This window comes from Scyliorhinus torazame, chromosome 4 (genome assembly GCF_047496885.1).
Source record: "Scyliorhinus torazame isolate Kashiwa2021f chromosome 4, sScyTor2.1, whole genome shotgun sequence".
Taxonomy (NCBI): domain Eukaryota; kingdom Metazoa; phylum Chordata; class Chondrichthyes; order Carcharhiniformes; family Scyliorhinidae; genus Scyliorhinus; species Scyliorhinus torazame.
In genome coordinates this window covers 346,549,257-346,575,178 of record NC_092710.1, presented here as the reverse complement: position 1 = coordinate 346,575,178, position 25,922 = coordinate 346,549,257, and the positions used below count along the sequence as shown (strand labels likewise).

The 25,922-nt window shown below is 47.8% G+C and overlaps 1 protein-coding gene across 1 annotated transcript in view; it reads left to right on the top strand.

Annotated features, from left to right (window-relative positions):
* The window catches only part of LOC140411508 (dynein axonemal heavy chain 8-like), a 2,059,122-nt gene that overhangs the window by 1,027,063 nt on the left and 1,006,137 nt on the right, over positions 1-25,922 (top strand). Inside the window, exon 38 of the mRNA XM_072500594.1 lies at positions 12,479-12,581. Coding sequence (XP_072356695.1) covers positions 12,479-12,581 — 103 coding nt within the window. The remainder of the gene's footprint in view (positions 1-12,478; positions 12,582-25,922) is intronic.

Below are 25,922 nucleotides of genomic sequence, written 5' to 3'. Positions count from 1 at the left end.
TATTCCTGCGGCCAGGCGAAACACCCCCGGCAGCGCTACCCGGCCCGCGCACCGATTTGCAAGAGCTGCGGCAAAAAGTGCCATTTCGCGGCTGTGTGCCGGTCCCGGGGGGTCGCCACTGTCCCCGGAGAAGAAAGAGTCCAGCGCATCCCAAACGCTCCCCAACCCCCCCAGCGCCCCATGTGCGACCCGCAGACGCCGCCATTTTGGGTCCTGGCCACCACGAGGGGAGGATAGGCGCCGCCATCTTGTAACCCCCCAGCCATGTGCGATGCATGGGGGTGGCCATTTTGTCCACCCCCGCCGCCATCTTGGGACCCCCCCAGCCATGTGCGATGCATGGGGGTGGCCATTTTGTTCACCCCCGCCGCCATCTTGGACGACAACAGTAGACCCCAGCATCGACGGCTCCACGGGGTTGGAAGAAGACGCTGAGACACTGCGACCACGTCTGGCCTCGGTGACGCTGGACCAAGCACGGCCCCGGACGCTCCGGACGACGACAACAACGGTGCTCATCAACGGACACGAGACACCATGCCTGATCGACTCCGGGAGCACAGCAAGCTTCATCCACCCCGACACGGTAAGACGCTGTTTTTTGACCATCCGTCCCAGTACGCAAAAGATTTTCCTAGCTGCAGGATCCCACTCCGTACAGATCAAAGGGTTCTGCATAGTGACCCTAACGGTGCAAGGGAGGGAGTTTAAAAACTACAGGCTCTACGTCCTTCCCCAACTCTGCGCGCCCACATTACTGGGATTAGACTTCCAGTGCAACCTGCAGAGCCTAACATTCCAATTCGGTGGCCCAATACCCCCACTCACTATCTGCGGCCTCGCAACCCTCAAAGTTGAACCCCCATCCTTGTTTGCAAACCTCACCCCGGATTGCAAACCCGTCGCCACTAGGAGCAGACGGTACAGTGCCCAGGACCGGACATTTATTCGGTCCGAAGTCCAGCGGTTGCTGAAGGAAGGCATAATCCAGGCCAGCAATAGTCCCTGGAGAGCACAGGTGGGAGTAGTAAAGACAGGGGAGAAGCAAAGGATGGTCATAGACTATAGCCAGACCATCAACAGGTACACACAGCTAGATGCGTACCCTCTCCCCCACATATCCGACATGGTCAATCGGATTGCCCAATATAAGGTCTTCTCCACCGTGGACCTCAAGTCCGCCTACCACCAGCTCCCCATCCGTCCAAGTGACCGCAAGTACACAGCCTTCGAGGCAGACGGGCGACTATACCACTTCCTAAGGGTCCCATTTGGCGTCACAAACGGGGTCTCGGTCTTCCAACGGGAGATGGACCGAATGGTTGATCAACACGGGTTGCAGGCCAAGTTCCCGTATCTCGACAACGTAACCATCTGCGGCCCCGATCAGCAGGACCACGACGCCAACCTCCAAAAATTCCTCCAGACCGCTAAAGCCTTGAACCTCACATACAACGAGGACAAGTGCGTGTTTAGCACAAACCGGCTAGCCATCTTGGGATATGTAGTGCGCAATGGGATAATAGGCCCCGACCCCGAACGCATGCGCCCCCTCATGGAATTTCCCCTCCCCCACTGCTCCAAAGCCCTGAAACGCTGCCTGGGGTTCTTTTCATATTACGCCCAGTGGGTCCCCCAGTACGCAGACAAGGCCCGCCCCCTAATACAGACCACTACCTTCCCCCTGTCGACAGAGGCTTGCCAGGCCTTCAGCCGCATCAAAGCGGATATCGCAAAGGCCACGATGCACGCCATCGACGGGTCCCTCCCCTTCCAGGTCGAGAGCGACGCCTCCGATGTAGCTATAGCGGCCACCCTTCACCAAGAGGGCAGACCCGTGGCCTTTTTCTCCCGAACCCTCCACGCCTCAGAAATCCGCCACTCCTCAGTGGAAAAGGAAGCCCAAGCCATCGTGGAGGCATTACCTGGCTGGCAGGAGATTCACTCTCCTCACTGACCAACGGTCGGTAGCTTTCATGTTCGATAATGCACAGCGGGGCAAAATTAAAAATGACAAGATCTTAAGGTGGAGGATCGAGCTCTCCACCTTCAACTACGAGATCTTGTACCGTCCCGGAAAGCTGAACGAGCCGTCCGATGCCCTATCCCGTGGCACATGTGCCAACGCACAAATAAACCGTCTCCAAACCCTCCACGAGGACCTCTGCCACCCGGGGGTCACTCGGTTCTACCATTTTATAAAGTCCCGCAACCTCCCCTACTCCGTGGAGGAAGTCCGTACAGTCACCAGGAACTGCCACATCTGCGCAGAGTGCAAACCGCACTTTTTCAGGCCGGGTAGAGCGCACCTGATCAAGGCTTCCCGTCCCTTTGAACGCCTCAGTCTGGATTTCAAAGGGCCCCTCCCCTCCACCGACCGTAACACATACTTCCTGAAGGTGGTGGACGAGTACTCTCGTTTCCCTTTCGCCATCCCCTGCCCCGACATGACCGCAGCCACCGTCATCAAATCCCTCCACAGTATCTTTATGCTCTTCGGTTTCCCTGCCTACATACACAGCGATAGGGGTGTGTGGGACTGTGAAGCCGTGATGCCATTGGCTGACAGATCCCGGGTCCTGGTTGGCTGTTGATCTCTAGCTCCGCCTTGAAGGCGGAGTATAAGAACCAGGAGTTCTCCCCGCAGCTCCAGTCTGTTGCTGAACTGTGGGGAACAAGTCACGCTTAATAAAGCCTCATCGACTTCATGTCTATTCATCTCTCGTGAGTCATTGTGCGCTACAGTGGTCTTCCTTTATGAGCAACAAACTGCGTCAATTCCTGCTCAGCAAGGGCATTGCCTCGAGCAGGACGACCAGTTACAACCCCTGGGATAACGGACAGGTAGAGAGGAAGACCGTCCTACTGGCCCTACGGTCCAGGAATCTCCCAGTCTCCCGCTGGCAGGAGGTCCTCCCGGATGCCCTCCACTCCATCCGGTCACTGCCGTGTACCACGACCAACCAAACACCTCACGAACGTCTCCTTGTCTTCCCTAGGAAGTCCTCCGAGATCTCGTTCCCAACCTGGCTGGCAGCTCCTGGCCCCATCTTGCTCCGCAAACACGTGCGGGTGCACAAGTCGGACCCATTGGTTGAGAGGGTCCATCTCCTCCACGCTAACCCTCAGTGCACCTACGTGGCGTACCCCGACGGTCGACAGGATACGGTCTCCCTATGGGACCTGGCACCCGCTGGATCGCCACACACACCCCCACCACCAATCCCACCCTCCCTCCCACCGGCGCGTCCCACAGCCGTCCCCTTCCCAAGTGGATCGGTCCTCCCACCGGTCCCGTTTAGGGGTGCTGAAGCTGCCAAAGAAGCCAAAGCCATGCTCCCGGAGCCACAAATGCCCGAGCCGGCGCCTGCATCACCGCCAAAACTGCGACAATCGCAGAGGACGACCTGGGCCCCTGATCGACTAATCGCTTCATTCTGAACTGTCAATAAATTTTGAAAATAGTTGCGATGTAATGAGGCAAAACCACTGTACTGATGTATACCGCGTACCTCCATAACCTTAACCTCTACCACTGTGTAATGCGAGGCCACCACCCTCGCAGACCTTTTGTTTAACAGGGGGTGAATGTGGTAGTCGGTATTAGAGGTATTACGGTACCCTATAATGCTGTAAGACCATTGGTGTAGGATGTACTGTATGCATTGGTTAAGCCTGCCTGCCCAGTAAGTTCCGCCCAGTAAGGCGGAGTATAAGAGCCCGTGTATCCCCAGCGGCTGCCTTCTGTACCCGCGCTGCTGGGGGAAACATCTAGTGTAATAAAGCCTTCAATTGTCTCCAATCTCGCTTCTGGAGTTATTGATCGAGCATCAGCACTGAGAATCAGCGTGGAGATTTTGAAAGAGGCGAGCTGAAAGTTAGAGTGGAGATTTAAAAAGAGCGAGAGCTGAGAGACAGATTGTAGTTTTAAGAAGAGCAGGAGCTGAGAGTAAGAGCAGAGATCTAAAAAGAGCAGGAGCTGAGAGTTGGTGTTAGATACCAGTGATAGTCTCGCCGGGTCAGCCGTTGGGAAGCACCCGGCAATTCTTGCTCGCTACTGCACTTTGTGCTTCTCCTGTTAGATCGCGACCCAAAAGCTGAAAGTCAGAGCTGAGATTTTAAAAGAACGGGAGCGAGGGGCAGCACAGTGGCGTAGTGTTTAACGCTGTTGCCTCACGGCACCGAGGACTCAGATTCGATCCAGGCCCCGGTTCACTGTCCGTGTGGAGTTTGCATATTCTTCCCGTGTCTGCGTGGGTCTCACCCCTACATCCCAAAGATGTGCAGGGTAGGTGGATTGGCCATACTAAATTTTTTTAAAAAGAACAGGTGCTGAGAGTCAGAGTGGAAATTTCAAAAGAGCAAGACCTGAGAGTCAGGGCAGAGATTTAACAAGAGCATAGAACATAGAACATAGAACGATACAGCGCAGTACAGGCCCTTCGGCCCACGATGTTGCACCGACATGGGAAGTCAAAAAACAAAAGCCATCTAACCTACACGATGCCATTATCATCCATATGCTTATCCAATAAACTTTTAAATGCCCTCAATGTTGGCGAGTTCACTACTGTTGCAGGTAGGGCATTCCACGGCGTCACCACTCTTTGCGTAAAGAACCTACCTCTGACCTCTGTCCTATATCTATTACCCCTCAGTTTAAGGCTATGTCCCCTCGTGCTAGCCATTTGCATCCGCGGGAGAAGGCTCTCACTGTCCACCCTATCTCACCCCCTGATCATTTTGTATGCCTCTATTAAGTCTCCTCTTAACCTTCTTCTCTCTAACGAAAACAACCTCAAGTCCATCAATCTTTCCTCATAAGATATTCCCTCCATACCAGGCAACATCCTGGTAAATCTCCTCTGCACCCGCTCCAAAGGTTCCATGTCCTTCCCATAATGAGGTGACCAGAACTGTACGCAATACCCCAAATGCGGCCGTACCAGAGTTTTGTACAGCTGCAACGTGCCCTCATGACTCCGGAACTCAATCGCTCTACCAATAAAGGCCAACACTCCATAGGCCTTCTTCACAACCCTATCAACCTGGGTGGCAACTTTCAGGGATCTATGTGCATGGACACCGAGATCCCTCTGCTCATCCACACTTCCAAGAACTTTACCATTAGCCAAATATTCCGCATTCCTGTTATTCCTTCCAAAGTGAATCACCTCACACTTCTCTACATTAAACTCCATTTGCCACCTCTCAGCCCAGTTCTGCAGCTTATCTATGTCCCTCTGTAACCTGCAACATCCTTCCGCACTGTCGACAACACCACCGACTTTAGTGTCGTCTGCAAATTTACTCACCCACCCTTCTGCGCCCTCCTCTAGGTCATTGATAAAAATGACAAACAGCAACGGCCCCAGAACAGATCCTTGTGGTACGCCACTTGTAACTGAACTCCATTCTGAACATTTCCCATCAACCATCACCCTCTGTCTTCTTTCAGCTAGCCAATTTCTGATCCACATCTCTAAATCACCCTCAATCCCCAGCCTCCGTATTTTCTGCAATAGCCTACCGTGGGGAACCTTATCAAACGCTTTACTGAAATCCATATATACCACATCAACTGCTCTACCCTCGTCTACCTGTTCAGTCACCTTCTCAAAGAACTCGATAAGGTTTGTGAGGCATGACCTACCCTTCACAAAGCCATGCTGACTATCCCTAATCATATTATTCCTATCCAGATGATTATACATCTTGTCTCTTATAATCCCCTCCAAGACTTTACCCACAACAGACGTGAGGCTCACCGGTCTATAGTTGCCGGGGTTGTCTCTACTCCCCTTCTTGAACAAAGGGACCACATTTGCTATCTTCCAGTCCTCTGGCACTATTCCTGTAGCCAATGATGACATAAAAATCAAGGCCAAAGGCTCAGCAATCTCTTCCCTGGCTTCCCAGAGAATCCTAGGATAAATCCCATCAGGCCCCGGGGACTTATCTATTTTCAGCCTGTCCAGAATTGCCAACACCTCTTCCCTTCGTACCTCAATGCCATCTATTCTAATAGCCTGGGTCTCAGCATTCTCCTCCACAACATTATCTTTTTCCTGAGTGAATACTGACGAAAAATATTCATTTAGTATCCCGCCTATCTCTTCAGACTCCACACACAATTTCCCATCCCTGTCCTTGACTGGCCCTACTCTTACCCTAGTCATTCTTTTATTCCTGACATACCTATAGAAAGCTTTTGGGTTTTCCTAGATCCTACCTGCCAAATACTTCTCATGTCCCCTCCTTGCTCGTCTTAGCTCTCTCTTTAGATCTTTCCTCGCTACCTTGTAACTATCAAGCGCCCCAACTGAAACTTCACACCTCATCTTCACATAGGCCTCCTTCTTCCTCTTAACAAGAGATTCCACTTCTTTGGTAAACCACGGTTCCCTCGCTCGACGCCTTCCTCCCTGCCTGACCGGTACATATTTATCAAGAACACGCAGTAGCTGTTCCTTGAACAAGCTCCACATATCCAGTGAGCCCAACACTTGCAGCCTACTTCCCCAACCTATACCCCCCAAGTCATGTCTAATGGCATCATAATTGCCCTTCCCCCAGCTATAACTCTTGCCCTGCGGGGTATACTTATCCCTTTCCATCGTAAACGTCACCAAGTTGTGGTCACTGTCCCCAAAGTGCTCACCTACCTCCAAATCTAACACCTGGCCTGGTTCATTACCCAAAACCAAATCCAATGTGGCCTCTCCTCTTGTTGGCCTGTCAACATATTGTGTCAGGAAACCCTCCTGCACACATTGTACAAAAAAACGACCCATCTAATGTACTCGAACTATATCTTTTCCAGTCAATATTTGGAAAGTTAAAGTCTCCCATAATAACTACCCTGTTACTTTCGCTCTTATCCAGAATCATCTTCGCCATCCTTTCCTCTACATCCCTAGAACTATTTGGAGGCCTATAGAAAACTCCCAACAGGGTGACCTCTCCTTTCCTGTTTCTAACCTCAGCCCATACTACCTCGGAAGAAGAGTCCCCATCTAGCATCCTCTCCGCCACCGTAATACTGTTTTTGACTAGCAGCGCCACACCTCCCCCTCTTTTGCCTCCTTCTCTGAGCTTACTAAAACACCTAAACCCCGGAACCTGCAACAACTATTCCTGTCCCTGCTCTATCCATGTCTCCGAAATGGCCACAACATTGAAGTCCCAGGTACCAACCCATGCTGCCAGTTCCCCTACCTTATTTCGTATACTCCTGGCATTGAAGTAGACACACTTCAAACCACCTACCTGAACACTGGCCCCCTCCTGCGAAGTCAAATCTGTGCTCCTGACCTCTATACTCTCAATCTCTCGTACCCTAAAACTACAATCCAGGTTCCCATGCCCCTGCTGCATTAGTTTAAACCCCCCCCAAAGAGCACTAACAAATGTCCCCCCCACGATATTTGTGGCCCTCAGGTTCAGATGTAGACCATCCTGTCTGTAGAGGTCCCACCTTCCCCAGAAAGAGCCCCAGTTATCCAGAAATCTGAATCCCTCCCGCCTGCACCATCCCTGTAGCCACGTGTTTAATTGCTCTCTCTCCCTATTCCTCATCTCATTATCACGTGGCACGGGCAACAACCCAGAGATAATAACTCTGTTTGTTCTCGTTCTGAGCTTCCATCCTAGCTCCCTGAAAGCCTGCCTGACATCCTTGTCCCCTTTCGTACCTATGTCGTTAGTGCCAATGTGGACCACGACTTGGGGCTGCTCCCCCTTAAGGACCCGGAAAACACGATCCGAGACATCACGTACCCTTGCACCTGGGAGGCAACATACCAAACGTGAGTCTCTCTCGCTCCCACAAAATCTCCTATCTGTGCCCCTGACTATCGAGTCCCCAATTACTAATGCTCTGCTCCTCTCCCCCTTCCCTTCTGAGCAACAGGAACAAACTCCGTGCCAGAGGCCTGTACCCCGTGGCTTACCCCTGGTAAGTCCCCCCCCCCCCCCCCCCCCCACAAGTATCCAAAGCGGTATACTTGTTACTTAGGGGAACGACCGCAGGGGATCCCTGCATTGACTGCTTCTTCCCAGTCCCTCTTACAGTTACCCATCTATCTCCAATCTTTGGTGTAACTAATTCCCTGAAGTTGCTATCTATGACCCCCTCTGCCTCCCGAATGATCCGAAGTTCATCCAACTCCAGCTCCAGTTCCCTAACTCGGTCTTGGAGGAGCTGGAGATGGCTGCACTTCCTGCAGGTAAAATCAGCAGCGACACTAATGGCATCCCTCATCTCAAACATCCTGCAGGAGGAACATTGCACTCCCTTCCCTGCCATCCCTCTAACCTCCAACCAAGATCTGGTTAATAAATAAAAAATAAATAAATAAAATATATAATAATAATATAATATGGCACTTACCTCACACCAATGGGTCTTATTATTAGGTTAGAGGATGAGGGCGGGTGGGAGACACTACACGTGTAGTGTCTCGGGTTTCCTCTCCACCAGAATTTATTGGTGGGGGGAGGGGGGCCTTCCCAGAAGTCCGCGGGTCGAACTTCCGGTTCCCGCCTTATATAAAAAAATAAAACAGAAAAGAAGAACAGACACGGGACCAGGTAAGGGTTTTTAAAGTAAATACTCACCTCCCAGAAGGCCCCTGCGCACCGCTCCCGCCGAAATTCAAAGGGCTGCTCCTGCAAAGGTAAGGGTTTTTAAAGTAAATTGAGAGTAATTGAGAGTCAAAAAGCAAGAGGTGAGAGTCAGAGCAGAAACACTGAGATTTAGGTCCTGATTCTAAATAAAGGAAACTACGATTTTATGAGGCGCACATTGGCTATGATGGGCTGGGGAACATTACTTAAAGGGATAATGGTGGATCAGCAATGGCAAACATTCAAAGATTGCACGGGGGAACTGCAACAATAATAATAACAATCTTTTATTGTCACAAGTATGAAGTTGCTGTTAAAAGCCCCTCATTGCCACATTCCGGCGCCTGTTTGGGTAGCTGATACGGGAATTGAACCCATGCTGCTGGCCTTGTTCTGCATTACAAACCAGCTGTTCAGCCTATTGAGCTAAACCAGCTCAATTGTCGATCCTGTCTTGCGCAAAAGTAAAATGGAAAAGGTGGACAAACCATGACTTACCAGTGAAAATAGAGATAGTATTATATCCAAGGAAGGGGTAAACAAATTGGCCAGAAAAAAACAACAGACCTGAGGTTTGGGTGCAGTTTACATTTCAACAAAGGACAAAAGCATAGATTCAGAAGGGGAAAATGGAGCATGATTGTGATGCACTATCAGCCCTGGATGGTGAGGGTGGCGATGCAGTACCCCTGGATCGCCACGGAGTGGGATCCAGAGGCAATCGAGATTGTTTGGTTAGCGGGGTGTACCGCGAAGGAGCAGTGCCTTACGGTATCGGGGTGGATGAAGCTCTCAGTGCTCCCGGAGTCCAGAAGGCAGGATATTTCGTGTCCGTCGACCTTCACCGTTGTCGAACCGGTCGCGAGGTTGTGCGGTCGAGACTGGTCGATCGTGACCGAGGCGAGACGCGGCTGGTCGTCGGCGGTTGCAGGCGATGAGCAGCCCGATGAGGTGCCAGACAGGCAGGGATCCTGGGGCTGGTAAGATGGCGGCGCCCACGGACGCACGTGTCCTGGGGCTGGCAAGATGGCGGCGCCCACGGGCCGCACGTGTTGTGAGTGGAGCAAGATGGCGGCGCCCACGGGCCGCACGTGGCCTGAGGAGAGGAAGATGGCGGCACCCACTGGCCGCACGTGGGGGGTGCCGAGACAATAGTGCCGATTGAGCTGGCCTGGCACACTGCAGCGAAATGTCCCTTCTTGCCACAGGCCTTGCAGAGCGCGCTCCGCGCTGGGCAATGCTGCCAGGGGTGTTTTGTCTGTCCGCAGAAGTAGCACTTAGGTCCCCCGGGGTTGGTTGGCTGCTGCTCAGCGCAGGCGTGGGGTTGGCTGAGGGCGGTCGCTGATGGGGTCCACGATGGGGTGACCGCTGGCGGGGTCCACGATGCACAGGGTGGGGGCCGTGTGGTCGGGGGCATAAGCCTGTACGTTGCGTGAGGCGACCGTGAGTGAGAGCGCTAGTTTCTTGGTCGCCGCAAGGTCAAACGTGGCCCCTTCGAAGAGGTGCTGGAGGATGTAGTCAGACCCTATGCCCATAACGAATGCGTCTCTCATTAGCAGGTTTGAATGTTCAGTGGCCGAAAGGGCCTGGCAGTCACAGTCTCTCACCAGGGCGAGCAGGACATGCCAGAAATCTTCCACAGACTCACCGGGAAGTTGGTGCCGCGTGGAAAGGAGGTGCCTGGCGTAGATCTTGTTGGTCTGCTGAGCGTAATTCTCCTTCAGTAGCGTCATGGCCTCTGCCGTAGATAGGCGCGTCCTGGACGAGGGGAAAAACTTTGGAGCTCAGTCGTGTGTACAGAATCTGGAGCTTCGGTGCTTCTGAGATTGGATCTGGCGCAGACCCGATGCATGCTTCAAAGCAAGCTAGCCAATGTTGCAAGTCCTTTTTGGCATTGCCTGCTTGAGGATGCAGCAGCTGCAGGCGGTCTGGCTTGATGCGGAGGTCCATCTCTGAAAAATCTCTGTGTAATAAGTTGATGCACTATCAATTGCGACGAGACGAGAGTAGAATGTAATCGAGGCTTTATTTCACAGAGATGGGTGGCCTCCTACAGCAGCTTACAAAATGGCTGCTGTTTGGAGAGCACACACATTTATACTCCGCCTACTGGACGGAGCCAGCAGGCAGGGATCTACCCCTGCACCTGTAGTACCTGTAGCCTTACGGTAATACCCATATGTACACTATAATACAACAGTGGTGACCACCACAGAGAGTAAGCTTGAAGAGAACATAAAAACTGAATGTTAAAGCTTCTACAGGTATGTGAAGAGAAAAAGATTGGTACAGTCAGAAAAAGAGGAATGAAGAAATAGCTGAGCAACTAAATATATACTTTGGTTCTGTCTTCAAAGAAGAGGACACAAATAATGTTCCAGTGATGTTGGGGAGCGCAGGGTTCAGTGAGAGGGAGGAAAAAAAATCAGTATTGATAGAGAAATGGTGTATCAATCCCCAGGGCCTGATAATCTACGTCCTAGAGCACTTAAGGAAGTGGCCTGAGAAATTGTGGAATCATTAGTGGTCATTTCCAAGATTCTATATATTCTAAAATAGATCCTACAGATTGGAGGGAGCTAATGTAATCTCCACTATTAAAAAAAGAGGTACAGAGAAAACAGGAAATTATAGACCAATCAGGCTGATGTCATTAGTAGCTCTCTAGCCCACTGAACTAAACCAGCCCATTTAGATAAGATAGCTAAGTGTTATAACTCCAAATTTGCAGATGACACAAAGCTGGGTGAGGGTGGGCTGTGGGGAGGATGTAGAGATCCTTCAGTGTTATTTGGACAAGTTGAGTGAGTGGGCAAATGCATGGCAGATGCAGTATAATTTGGATAAATGAGAGGTTATCCACTTTAATAGCAAAACAGATTTTTGAAAGTCAGACCTGAGATTTAAAAAGAACCGGAGCGAGGGGCTCAGTGTTTAGCGTTGTTGCCTCACGGCATCTTCCCGTTGCTTGTCATTTTAACAAAAGACCCTGCTCCCACGCCCACATGTCTGTCCTTGGCCTGCTGCAATGTTCCAGTGAAGCTCAACGCAAACTGGAGGAACAACATCTCATCTTCCGGTTAGGCACACTACAGACGTCCAGTCTCAATATCGAATTCAACAACTTCAGATGATTAGTTCTACCCCACCTCGACCTATTTGGTTTCATCCCATTTCATTTTAACTGTCTTTTGCCATTTCTTTCTTTCTTGTCTTTCTTTATATATATTTAGATTGTGTGGAAAAGATAAACGGCAATGAAGTAAGTCAGTGGAAATTATGTAGACAAACACTAATGTCATTGGAAACAAGGTATAACAAATTATTTTTAAAAATCTAGGATCAACCGAGCAATAATTCTGGACACTGAGGCAAGAAAGGGATGTGAAGATCAAGCAGGAAACTGTAGCTGGGCAAAAATAAGCCATGAGAGCATTGAATTATGGAGAAAACTCACGGAGATTGATAACTTAGTCCTGCTCAAAATTCCTCATGTCGAAACATAATCAAATACAGAGACATGCAATTGCAATTACTGATGTAGTCGACACCTGTAATTGCAATAGGAAATAATTCACCATAAGCATATTCACAGATCATGGAAAAATAGTTCTGGCACAGGAAAATATCTGCCAGCAATGTGTTAAATACTCTCAAGTATAGTTTGGAGCTTACTACAAATATCACACTTAAATTCAAATTCAAATTCAGCATATTCTCCGCTTCACCATTAACAACACTACTGGAAATCTACTCATTGTAACTACCAAAACAAAGAGGATCGAAATGAGAACTAGAAGCTGTTCTTAGAGAGTTTCTTATGTATTTTCACATTTTTGTTTTTTGCCAGATATTTGGAAAAGAAGAGGTTGCTTTTTCCGAGGTTCTTCTTTGTCTCTGATCCAGCTTTACTGGAAATCCTTGGTCAAGCCAGTGATTCACACACCATCCAGGTTAGCTTGAGTAGTTTTTATTAAAAAAGTGAAACACAAAAATTGGTAAAATAATTATTGATTCGAACCTTTGCAATTCTCTTGTGATAACCAAGGAAAGGTTGAGGTATAGAAAGTTAACAATTAACAAGTAGAAAATCTAATCTGCTCTACCTAATCATAGAGTGATACATGGCAGGATACCATGCAGCCTCTCCTGTTTGTGCCGGCTATTTGGTAGAGCTGTTAACAGCTGCCCATCCCTAATTGCCCTTGAGACGGCAATGGCAGGTCTTCCTTCACCATATGGCACAGGTGCACCCACAGTTAGGGAGGGAGTTCCAAGGTTTGGCTCAGTAATGATAAACAAAAGGTAATATTTCCAAGGCAGGATGGTATGTAACTTGAAGGGGAGATTGCAGCTAAGGGAATTCCCATATCTGAATTCTTATATTTGGCAGAAATCATTGTTTTGAAAGGTGTTGTCAAAGGCTTCTTGGCCTAATGTACCCAGAGTTATGGGGCGGGATTCTCCGTTGGCCGACGCCAGAATTGCGAAATGCGATTGGGCGCAGAATCGGTTCCGACGCCGAAATCGCGATGGGTGCCGTTTTCACGTCAAATTGCAATTCTCCGTCTCCTCGATAGCGGCGTCAATGCATTCCAGAACACACGTACGGTAAACACTGTTTGCATATCATTAGTGGGCTCGACCTGGTGTTCTCAGGGGCCTCCGTGATTCTCCGCCTCCGACGGGCCGAATTCATGATGGTGAGATTCACTTGTGCATTTAAAAATTGTGAAACCGGTGTTGTGGCTGCTGAGGAGGAGAGAGAGGCGTACGGAAAGTGTCCAACATCACCATAGTTTGCTGACAGTTGTGCCGATGGCCGGGGAGCTTCTGCCAGGGCCGGGGGAGTAGTAGGGGGTGGCCAGGACATAGGCCGTAGGGTCGGGGTGGATGGGCATGAAGCACCATTGCAGCGACCTACAAGGCAGCCATGCAGCTGTGCACACTGCCCACTGTGAACTTAGAGCCACAGGTCGTATGGGTGACCCCCAGGGCACTTCCCTAGGCATCCTCTAGCCCCAGGTGTACCATCAGCAGGATGGGTGCGCTCCAGCACAACCAGTGCCATATTGTTGGCTGGGGTGAGTGTGTGTGGGGATTGAAATGTGTATGTGCAGCTGCAGCTTGTCAGCCTCCCAAGTGTCAATCCCGGACCCTGCACCATTTTTCATTGGATCGATTGTGCTCCACGTGGTACCGGTGCTAGCCCCTCAGTCGCTGAATCAGTCCAGGTTCGGCGCCAGTTCTGCTGTCCTGCAACTCCACGAATCCTGCCCGACGACAACACTTAATCTCAGGAACGGTATCAGTGATGGGAAGGATTTTAATGTAATGGATGGAGTACCAATGAAGCATGCTGCTTGTCCTAAATTATGTCATGGGTATTGGAGCTGAATTCATACAGGAAGAGTACCTCACCACATGCATGACTTGTGCCTTTTTTAGCACCTTACTCCTCTTAAAACTTTGCTTTCAGTTTAATGATTTACTATAGAATTCTTCAGGCCTCTGTAGTTTCAGAGATACAGCCTTTCTGGTCTTGCAGCCTGGAATGGTTTCCTGTAGATACATTCATTCAGGTTCTCTGCAGTTCCAGGGATACGACACTCATAGCCTTTCTCGAGAACACATGGAGGAGAGAGTTAGAGTTCTTGGCTCTGTGTGTCCAGCAGTCAAACTGAGCTCCTTGGGACTCTGAAAACCATTCCATGGGATAGGACCCAATCCCCACCTGTTACCAGACAGAGTCGCCTTTTGGCCAATTCACTGGCCACCAGACCAAGTCCCAGCTAATCTCTCTCTCTGGTGCTGAAACATCTGAAGCCCCAGTTCAAACTAGCAGAGATCAGCAAAGTGCTCTCTCCTGTAACTGTGAATTCCTAGTTATTTCTGCTGCTTGTCTGAAAGATACATGTCCATTAATCACCCATAAAACATAGGAGCAGAATTAGGCCACTTGGCCCATCGAGTCTGCTCCGCCTTCAATCATGGCTGATATTTTCTCATCCCCATTCTCCTGCCTTCTCCCCATAACCCCTGATTCCCTTATTAATCAAGAACATATCTATCTCTGTCTCAAAGACACTCAGTGATTTGGCCTCCAAAACCTTCTGCGGCAAAGAGTTCCACAGATTCACCACCCTCTGGCTGAAGAAATTCCTCCTCATCTCTGTTTTAAAGGATCGTCCCTTTAGTCTGAGATGGTGTTCTCTGGTTCTAGTTTCCTTCAGTTCCTTCTTCCAGATCATTAATGTATATTGTGAAAAGTTGTGGTCCCAGCACAGACCCCTGAGGTACACCACTAGTCATCGGCTGCCATCCTGAAAAAGACTCCTTTACCCCCACTCTCTGCCTTCTGCCAGTTAGCCAATTCTCTATCCATGCCAGGATCTTACCCTTAGCACCATGGGCTTTTAACTTATTTAACAGTCTCCTATGCGGCACCTTGTCAAAGGCCTTCTGGAAATTTAAATCACGTCCACTGGTTCTCCTATGTCTAACTTCCTTGTTACCTCCTCAAAGAACTCTTAACAGATTTGTCAGACACGACCTCCCTTTGACAAAGCCGTGCTGACTCAGTCCTATTTTACCATGCACTTCCAAGTACTTTGCGATCTCATCGTTAATAACAGACTCTAAAATCTTACCAATGACTGAAGTCAGGCTAACCGGCCGATAATTTCCCGTCTTCTGCCTCCCTCCCTTCTTAAACAGTGGTGTTACATTAGCCACTTTCCAGTCCTCTGGGACCCTTCCTGCCTCCATTAATTCCTGAAAATCACCAGTAATGCCTCCACAATTTCCTCAGCTATCTCGTTTAGGACCCTGGGGTATAGTCCATCCGGTCCAGGTGACTTATCCACCTTCAGACTTTTCAGTTTCCCCAGAACCTTGTCCTTAGCAATGGTCACTACACTCACCTCTGCCCCCTGGTTCTCCTGGGGCTCTGGCATCCCACTGGTATTTTCCACTGTGAAGAATGATGCCAAGTAACTATTCAGTTCAACTGCCATTTCTTTGTTTCATAAGAACATAAGAACTAGGAGCAGGAGTAGGCCATCTGGCCCCTCGGGCTTGCTCCACCATTCAATGAGATCATGGCTGATCTTTTGTGGACTCAGCTCCACTTTCCGGCCCAAACACCATAACCCTTAATCCCTTTATTCTTCAAAAAACTATCTATCTTTATCTTAAAAACATTTAATGAAGGAGCCTCAACTGCTTCACTGCGCAAGGAATTCCATAGATTCATAACCCTTTGGGTGAAGACGTTCCTCCTAAACTCAGTCCTAAATCTACTTCCCCTTATTTTGAGGCTATGCCCCCTAGTTCTGCTTTCACCCGCCAGTTTATATTTCTATAAGATCCCCCTGCATCCTTCTAAATTCCAACGAGTACAGTCCCTGTCTACTCAACCTCTCCTCGTAATCCAACCCCTTCAGCTCTGGGATTAACCTAGTGAATCTCCTCTGCACACCCTCCAATGCCAGTACGTCCATTCTCAAGTAAGGAGACCAAAACTGAACACAATACTCCAGGTGTGGCCTCACTAACACCTTATACAATTGCAGCATAACCTCCCTAGTCTTAAACTCCATCCCTCTAGCAATGAAGGACAAAATTCCATTTGCCTTCTTAATCACCGTTGCACCTGTAAACCAACTTTTTGCGACTCATGCACTAGCACACCCAGGTCTCTCTGCACAGCAGCATGTTTTAATATTTTATCATTTAAATAATAATCCCTTTTGCTGTTATTCCTACCAAAATGGATAGTCTCACATTTGGCAACATTGTATTCCATCTGCCAGACGTTAGTCCATTCACTTAGCCTATCCAAATCCCTCTGCAGACTTCCAGTATCCTCTGCACTTTTTGCTTTACCACTCATCTTAGTGTCGTCTGCAAATTGGACACATTGCCCTTGGTCCCCAACTCCAAATCATCTATGTAAATTGTGAACAGTTGTGGGCCCAACACTGATCCATGAGGGACACCACTAGCTACTGATTGCCAACCAGAGAAACACCCATTAATCCCCACTCTTTGCTTTCTATTAATTAACCAATCCTCTATCCATGCTACTACTTTCCCCTTCATGCCAAGCATCTTTATCTTATGCAGCAACCTTTTGTGTGGCACCTTGTCAAAGGCTTTCTGGAAATCCAGATATACCACATCCATTGGCTCCCCCTTACCTACCGCACTGGTAATGTCCTCATAAAATTCCACTAAATTAGTCAGGCACAACCTGCCCTTTATGAACCCATACTGCGTCTGCCCAATGGGACAATTTCCATCCAGATGCCTCGCTATTTCTTCCTTGATGATAGAGTCCAGCATCTTCCCTACTACCGAAGTTAAGCTCACTGGCCTATAGTTACCCGCTTTCTGCCTACCTCCTTTTTTAAACAGTGGTGTCACGTTTGCTCATTTCCAATCCGCCGGGATCACCCCAGAGTCTAGTGAATTTTGGTAAATTATCACTAGTGCATTTGCAATTTCCCTAGCCATCTCTTTTAGCACTCTGGGATGCATTCCACCAGGGCCTATTATTAGGTTTCTTATTATTACTTCTCCAGCCACATTTTCCAGTGGTCCAATGTCTATTTTTGCCTCTCCCTTACCTTTTATATCTGGAAAAATCTCTTCCTATCTTCCTTTATATTACTCGCTAGCTTGCACTCATACTTCATCTTCTCCCCCTTATTGCTTTTTTAGTTGTCCTCTGCTCGCTTTTAAAGACTTCCCAATCCTCCGGCTTCCCGCTAATACTCGCCACTTTGTATGCTTTGTATACCCATGGATCAAAAATAAAAACATCAGAATAATAGAAAGGGGAAATAAGGGAATAGACAAGATGGACTCTTACACTGAGAAGTTGTGAATGGAATTGAATGCGATGCAATCATCAGTAAACATCCCACTTCTGACCTTATGATGGAGGGAAAGTTATTAATGATGTTGCTGAATGTGGTTGGGCTACCCGATGGAATTCCTGCAGCAATGTCCAAGGGCTGAGATGAGTGACCTCCAATAATCTTTAGGAAACCTCCTTTATGCTCGGTATGACTCTAGCTAGTAGACACGTTTCCCCTTGATTTCCATTAACTGTCCTCCTTACTGCCACATTCAGCCAGATGCTGCCTTGGTGTCACCTAGCTTGTGGAATACAACTTTTTTTATCCATACTTGGACTAAGGATGTAATGAATTTTGGTGCTAAATGGTATTGGCAGAAACAAAGCTGAGCATCATTTAACAGATTATTGATGAGTACATGTATGTAACATAATCAGGTCAAAGTCCTGCAGTCCTCCAACGTTCCAGTTGTGAGATGGTACTGTTGATTACTTGCATATGTTTGAAAATTGTCTGATCATTTGGTCATTGGTTGGGTACGATTTGTCCTGCTTTTATGGACAGGGCTCCCTGAGAATATTTCCACTTTGTAAGATAGATTCCAAAATTGTAGCTGCATTGGAACAACATGGTTAGAAACACAGTTAGTTCTTGAGCACTACAGTCAGGATGGTGTCAGGCCCTCTCTCGGTCACTCACAACTGGAACGTTGGAGGACTGCAGGATTTTGATGTGATTATGTTAAATACATAGGATCTATGGCCAGAAACAGGCCTTTTGGTCCAATCTATCCATCTACTGTTAATTTTAATGAGAGGACACGGATATTGGTTGAGAGGCGGACAATTTAGAACTGAGATAAGGAGGAACTACTTCTCGCAGAGGGGGATGAATTTGTGAAACTCACTGCCCAATAATGCGGTGGAATCTGAGTCATTAAATATTTTCAAGAAAGAGATAGATAAATTTTTGATTTAAAAACGGATTAAAGTGATATGGGCAACAGGCGGGGAGGTGGATTTAAGACCAGGAAGAGATTAGCCTAGATGTCATTGAATGGTGGAGCAGGCTTGTAGGGCTGAATTGCCTACTTCTGCTCTTCTGCTCCTAACTCCTGTGCTGCATTTGGACCTCGTTCTATATTTTTTTCTCATCTGAATCCATTGTTGTAAGTGTGATAACCCCCACAAGCCCCATGGGGATACCCTAATCGATCTTCCCATGGAACTCATGGAATACAAACGTCTCTTCTAGAAGGTGGAGGCCCACCAGCTGGGCCTCATAATTAACTTGTATAAAAGGCTGGCCCAAATAGGGGTTGGCACGTTGGTAGTCCCAACTGGGACTAATACTGCATGTATTTGCTGCCAAAGCAGTCCTTTCCTTTGACCATGAATAAACTATGTTTATTCGACTATTTGGCCTCCTGGGTGTTTATGCTAGCGACGAAGGGAAAAAAAATTGTGATTATGATTCTGGACATCCCAGCCGCTCCAAGATATTGCCGTGCAGCTAATTGTTTGACAGGCTTTTGAAAAATTCAGCTCTTTGGGAAGCTAAAGGCCTTCGATGTAGGCTTGGGATATTGGCCTAATGCGCTGAGCGAATTAGGTAGTTTTTAGGTAATTAGGCTAACAGTATCAGTGGAGAAGGTAATTCGCCTGACTGTCCTCGGGCCCCAAATTTCAACATAACTAAAAGCCTCACGTCTCCAGCTGCCCAGGATTGAAAATCCATTCATGAATTGGTGGTACTGGTATCTAACCATTATGACTCGGAACTATCCGTGATTATGCAACGGTACCGCTTCTATACTACTGTGCAGGCTCTGGGGGAGTCAGTTAGGGACTTTCTAACTTGACTCCAAAGGCTGGCTGAGCATTGCAAGTTTGGTCCATCCCTTTCGGAGATGGTAAGGGACCCTTTGATGTGTGAACTTAATAATATCGCCACTCAGAAAGTTGTTGGCGGAGCCTACACTGGACTTTAAAAGAGGAATCGAGCTAGCCCTGTCCCACAAAAACTCTGAGAAGGAGTTCAGGAACTCCAAGGTTGCTTTGACTACAGCATCTATAGTGTTGGTCGAACCCCATGCAGGAATCCAGCGCCCTCTCAGGGCAGTGGTCGCATGACAACATCGCCACCAAAACAGCAACCAACTGTGCAACGCCGTATCCGGACTGAATGGTCAAAAGGCCACCACAGACCAGTGCTATACCTCCCCAGAGGACGACGGCGAGTACCAGCGACAGCGACAGCGCCAAGCTTATGGTCGCCGAATGAATGGAAACCAAGGCTGCCACAATTAGCAAAGAACACGCCGCCCTGGGCAGATGATAAGTTCACCTCAATCTAGGGCCCTACATGTGGCTTACTGAGAAAGGGATGACTTGATGCAGCTGAATTTGATCACGCCCCTGCAGGTAAATGGACACCCCTTAGTCATGGAAATAGTCACAGGGGCTGCCATCTCCATATCGGTCGGCAAACTTTCTACTGCCTCCACACGAGAATCCTGCCATTAAGTCTGTGTAATACCAAGGCCAGGTTGCCGACATATTATGGAATTATATAATCCCTACAGTGTTGGCAGGTCAGCTCCGTAGAGAGGCTGCGGCAAGGGAAATTGTCCAGGTGCGGGACAGGGCAAGGAAGTTGGTGGTAGCTCCAGATCAGATAAAGGTCTTTAAGGAGTTCTAAGGGAGATTGTACAGGTCAGAGCCACCTGGGGGAGGCCGGGAGATGCAGGAATTTCTAGATGGGCTGGGGTACCTGAGGTTAGGGGAGGGGAACAGGGCTACATTACAGAGGGCGATAATGGAGCAGGAGATAAAAGATGCGATTGGGAGGATGCAGTCGTGGAAGGTGGCAGGGCCAGATGGGTTTCCGGTGGAATATTATAAATATTCAAAAATAAGCTGGTACTGCTGATGGTGGGGCTGTTTGAGGAGGCGATAGGGAAGGGGGTGTTACCACAAACCTTGGGGCAGGCATCGATTTCCCTGTTACTTAAGAAAGATAAGGATCTGACGGAGTGTGGGTCGTATAGGCCCATATCACTTTTAAGCGTGGACGCAAAGATATTGGCGAAGGTACTGGCAGGTAGGCTAGAGGAGTGCCTCCCAAAGGTGATAGGTGAAGATCAGACAGGGTTTGTGAGAGGGAGGCAGCTCTTTTCGAACATTAAGAGGGTATTGAACGTGGTTATGGTACCGGCGGAGGGTAAGGAAACAGAGATGGTTGTGGCATTGGACGCCGATAAAGCGTTTGACTGGGTAGAATGGGGCTACTTGATGGCAGTTCTAGAGCTGTTTGGAATTGGACCCAGATTTGTGGACTGGGTAAAGCTATTATATAAGGAGCCGAGGGCCAGAGTCCGCACAAATAACATCAGCTCAGAATACTTTCCTCTCCACCATGGGACTAGGCAGGGATGTCCTATGTCCCCCCTGCTGTTTGCACTCGCGATTGAGCCATTGGCCATCGCATTAAGAGGTTCGAGGGTATGGAAAGGGTTAGTGCGGGGGGGGGGGGGGGGGGGTGGCCGTGATAAAGCATAGGGTGTCCTTATGTGCCGATGACTTGTTGTTATACGTGTCGGAACCAAGTGTTCAGTAGGGGAATACTGGAGCTGCTTCGGGTGTTTGGGGTCTTTCTCAGGGTACAAATTAAATTTAGACAAGAGTGAATATTTTGTGGTGTCTCAGCCAGGGGTGGGGGCAAGGGTGGGAGGGCTGCCATTCCGTAAGGCAGGGACTCACTTTAGATACCTGGGGGTGCAGGTTGCCCGAGATTGGGGGGGGGGGGGGCCTGTAGGTGCAACATGTCTAGTTTGGTGGGGAGAGTGAAAGCCGATCTGGCAAGGTGGGATGGTCTCCCTCTGTCACTGGCGGGTCGGGTACTGGCGGTTAAAATGAATGTGCTGCCGCGGTTCCTCTTCATTTTTCAATGCCTGCCGATTTTCCTGCAAAAGGCATTCTTTAGAGAGATTGAAGGGATGATTACCTCGTTCATATGCGGAGTGAAGGTGGCCAGAATTAAAAAGGTGCTATTACAGAGAGGAAGGAAGGCAGGTGGTTTGGGTCTTCCGAACCTGATGTATTATTACTGGGCGGCGAATGTGGAGAATGTACGGAGCTGGGTCAGAGGGGTTGATTCCCATTGGGTCAGAATGGAGGAGAGTTTGTGTAGGGGGTTGGGATTGAAGGCGCTAGTGACAGCGCCGCTCCCGACTGCCCCGGGGAGATACTCAGGGGGTCCGGTAGTAATAGCTTCACTGAGAATTTGGAGGCAGGGTCAAGGGAAATGCCGATTCGGGGGAACCATAGATTTGAGTCAGGTAAGTGGGATGGAAATTTTCGGAGATGGTCGTTTTGTGGGATTGAAGGAGCTGTGAGTGATGTATGGGCTGGAGCAGGGGGAAATATTTAGATACATGCACGTTCAAGACTTTGCCAGAAAGGAGATACAGAGCTTCCCAGTAGAGCCGGCTTCCACATTGCTGGAGGAGGTGCTGACGACAGGGTGCCTGGAGAAGGGGGTAGTGTCGGCGGTTTACGGGGCTATTTTGGAGGAGGAGAAGGCGCCATTAGAAGGGATCAAGGCAAAGTGGGAGGAAGAGTTGGGAAAGAGTATGGAGGAGGGGTTCTGGTGTGAGGTGCTCTGGAGGGTGAACGCCTCCACCTCGTGTGCGAGGTTGGGGCTGATACAGCTGAAGGTGGTGTATAGAGCGCACCTTACAAGGGCGAGGATGAGCGGGCTCTTTGAGGGGGTAGAAGATGTCAGGATGATGATGATTGGGGTCAGTGATGAACATGGAAGCATCTGCACTCAAGGACAATGTTTTGGCCCGGACTCGAACCCCTGGCAGTGACCCTCCGCCTTCGTCTCAGAAAAGGTAATCACGGAATTGCAACATGCCACCTGACCCACATCCACCACTGGTAGAAGCACAACCGCATGCAAAGCAACAAAGAAGGCCTCCTCAGATGGCTATTAAAGGGGAACTTTCAGTGTCGGGTGGGGGGGAGTGTATAGTAACCCCCATGAGGCCCATGGGGATACCCTCATTAATCTCCCCTGTTATGTGTCAGGGTTTAGAGAACCCCAAAGTGTATCATGGAGTTCACCTGACCCACAACTTTTAATAGATTGTGGTATGGGGAGAACATGGCCCAATCGACAGATGTGCTACAGCAGAAAAGGACAAGTATTTTTTAAAACAAAACAATGTTTTTTCTATGAACGCAAGTTAACCTTTATTAAAACAAACAGTGAACATCTAAGCAACCATTAATTCAAATACAACCCCAAAGACTACAACCCTAAGTCTTGTTTAAGACAAAAGCTGGGCCAAAAGCTGTCCTTTTAACATCCAAAAGACTTAACAAACCTTCAAACAGGAGCACATTAGGTTTACATTCAATACTGAGACCTTTTACAATTCTGTGTTCACCAAATGATCCATCGATATTCTTTGGATGGCAGAGATCAACAGTCAAGCTCTAATTCAGATGCAGCTCACTGAAAAACACAGACACACCCAAGCTTTTCTCAAACTGAAACTAAAAAGCAGAAGTATAGCTCAGTTCCACCCACACTCTGACATCACTCCAGTAACATGAACTGCCAAACATTTCTTAAAGCGACATTCTCATGACACCTCCCCCCAAGAAAAAAAAATAAACATCAACTTCAAGATGGTTTCATTTTTCACCTTTTCACCATTCTTTAAGAAATGCACACAGTAAATATACTTTATCATTCCAAAAAAACAACACACGCATACAGGTATAATATTATAGTCCATTTTGCCCGTTCTTCTTCCTCCAACTGAAATCCTTCTCGATTAACAGTCTCGTTGAACACGAAGGTCTCTGCACGATCCGTCCATTTCCCTACGCCTCGGTATTTCTCTTTAAAGTCAGATACATTAGTTCTATTTGATCACAGAGTCCCTTGTAATTCTCCAACACAGGAGCATTGGTTATCACACTTTCAGGCAGTCAAATGCCTGTTGAAAGTCCGCTGTCCATTGACATTTTTGATGTTTCTTCAGCAAGTCTATCAGTGGAGCAATCACGCTACAAAACGTTTGCACAAATGTTCAATCAAATCCACTCATGCCAAGAAATCGCATTATTTCCCTTTGTCTTGAGGGTATCGGAAACTCCTCAAGGAAAGTGATTTGGGCTTTTCCAAATTCACCTTTGGCTAGGTTTATCACAAAACCTGCATCCTGAAGTCGATTGAATAACTCCATCAGATGTTTTAAATGTTCTTTCCATGTCTGGCTGAAAATTATCAGATCGTCGATGTATACCGCACAATTGGGTAATCCTGAAACAACTTTGTTAGTTAACAGTTGAAATGTGGCTGGGGCGTTTTTCATGCCAAATGGCATAACTTTGAATTGGTATATACCATCTGGAGTCACAAAAGCTGAAATCTCCTTCCCCTTTCGGATAAAGGTACCCGCCAGTAGCCTTTAAGTAAATCCAGTTTGGAAATAAAAACTGATTGTTCCACTTTCTCAATGCAATCCTCCAAACGTGGGATAGGATAAGAGTCCATTCTTGTAACTTCATTAAGCTTTCCATAGTCCATACACAACCGTTGGGTTCCGTCTCGTTTAGGTACCATCACTATGGGTGAGCTCCATTGGCTGTAACCCACTTCAATTATGCCATTTTTAAGCATACTCTCAATCTCTTTGTTAACCTGTGCCAATTTTAAAGGGATAAGTCTGTATGGATGTTGTTTGATTGGAACAGCATTTCCCACATCTACATCATGTATAGCCATTTTAGTACTTCCCAATTTATCTCCACAAACCTGCCCATGTGATATCAATAACTCTTTCAGGTCAGTTTGTTTTTCCTCAGGAAGGTAACTCAACAATTTATCCCAATTTTTAAGAACATCCTCATTTTCCAATTTAATTTGAGGTATGTCAAATTCACAGTCATCTGGATTTGGTTCGTCACTTTGAGTTAGAATCATTAAAACCTCCTCCTTTTTCTCTCCTTCCCTTTTAAAGTACCTTTTAAGCATATTCACATGACACACTCGGTGAGTCTTCCTTCTATCTGGTGTTTTTACCACATAATTCACCTCACTTAATTTTCTTTCAATTTGATAAGGTCCACAAAACCTTGCTTTTAAGTGTTCACCTACCATTGGTAACAATACTAAAACTTTATCTCCACTGGCAAAACTACAAACTTTGGATTTCTTGTCCGCTACCCGTTTCATCACATTTTGTGCAACTTTTAAATGTTGTCTAGCCAATTCACCTGCTCTATTTAATCGTTCCCTAAAATTTGACACGTAATCCAATAATGTAATTTCCGATTTCTCACCCACCAATTTTTCCTTAATCAATTTAAGTGGTCCTCTTACCTCATGACCAAAAATTAGTTCAAAAGGACTAAATTTGGTTGACTCATTAGGTGCATCCCTAATTGCAAATAGTACTAATGGAATTCCTTTATTCCAATCCTTTGGATAATCTTGACAATAAGCCCTCAACATTGTCTTTAATGTCTGATGCCACCTTTTTAATGTTCCCTGCGATTCTGGATGGTACGCAGTTGATTTAAATTGTTTTATTCCTCAGATATCCATAACTTCTTTGAATAACTTTGAGGTAAAATTTGATCCTTGATCCGATTGTATTTCTGTGGGTAGTCCATATATAGTAAAGAATTTAAGTAACTCCTTCACAATCTTTTTAGCTGTAATATTACGTACTGGAATGGCCTCTGGAAACCTAGGAGACAGATCCATTACAGTCAAAAGATATTGATTCCCACTTTTTGTTTTAGGAAGCGGTCCTACGCAATCAATTAGGACCCTTGTAAAAGGTTCCTCAAATGCTGGAATGGGTATTAATGGCGCTGGTTTTATCACTGCTTGAGGTTTCCCTACCACTTGACATGTGTGACATGATAGAACATAGAACATAGAAAATACAGCACAGAACAGGCCCTTCGGCCCACGATGTTGTGCCGAACCTTTGTCCTAGATTAATCATAGATTATCATTGAATTTACAGTGCAGAAGGAGGCCATTCGGCCCTTTGAGTCTGCACCGGCTCTTGGAAAGAGCACCCTACCCAAACTCAACACCTTCACCCAACACCAAGGGCAATTTGGACATTAAGGGCAATTTATCATTGGCCAATTCACCTAACCTGCACATCTTTGGATTGTGGGAGGAAACCGGAGCACCCGGAGGAAACCCACGCAGACACGGGGAGGACGTGCAGACTCCGCACAGTCAGTGACCCAAGCCGGAATCGAACCTGGGACCCTGGAGCTGTGAAGCAATTGTGCTATCCACAATGCTACCGTGCTGCCCTTGAGAACAAATAAATCTACACTATATCATTTAACCGTAATCCATGTACCTATCCAATAGCTGCTTGAA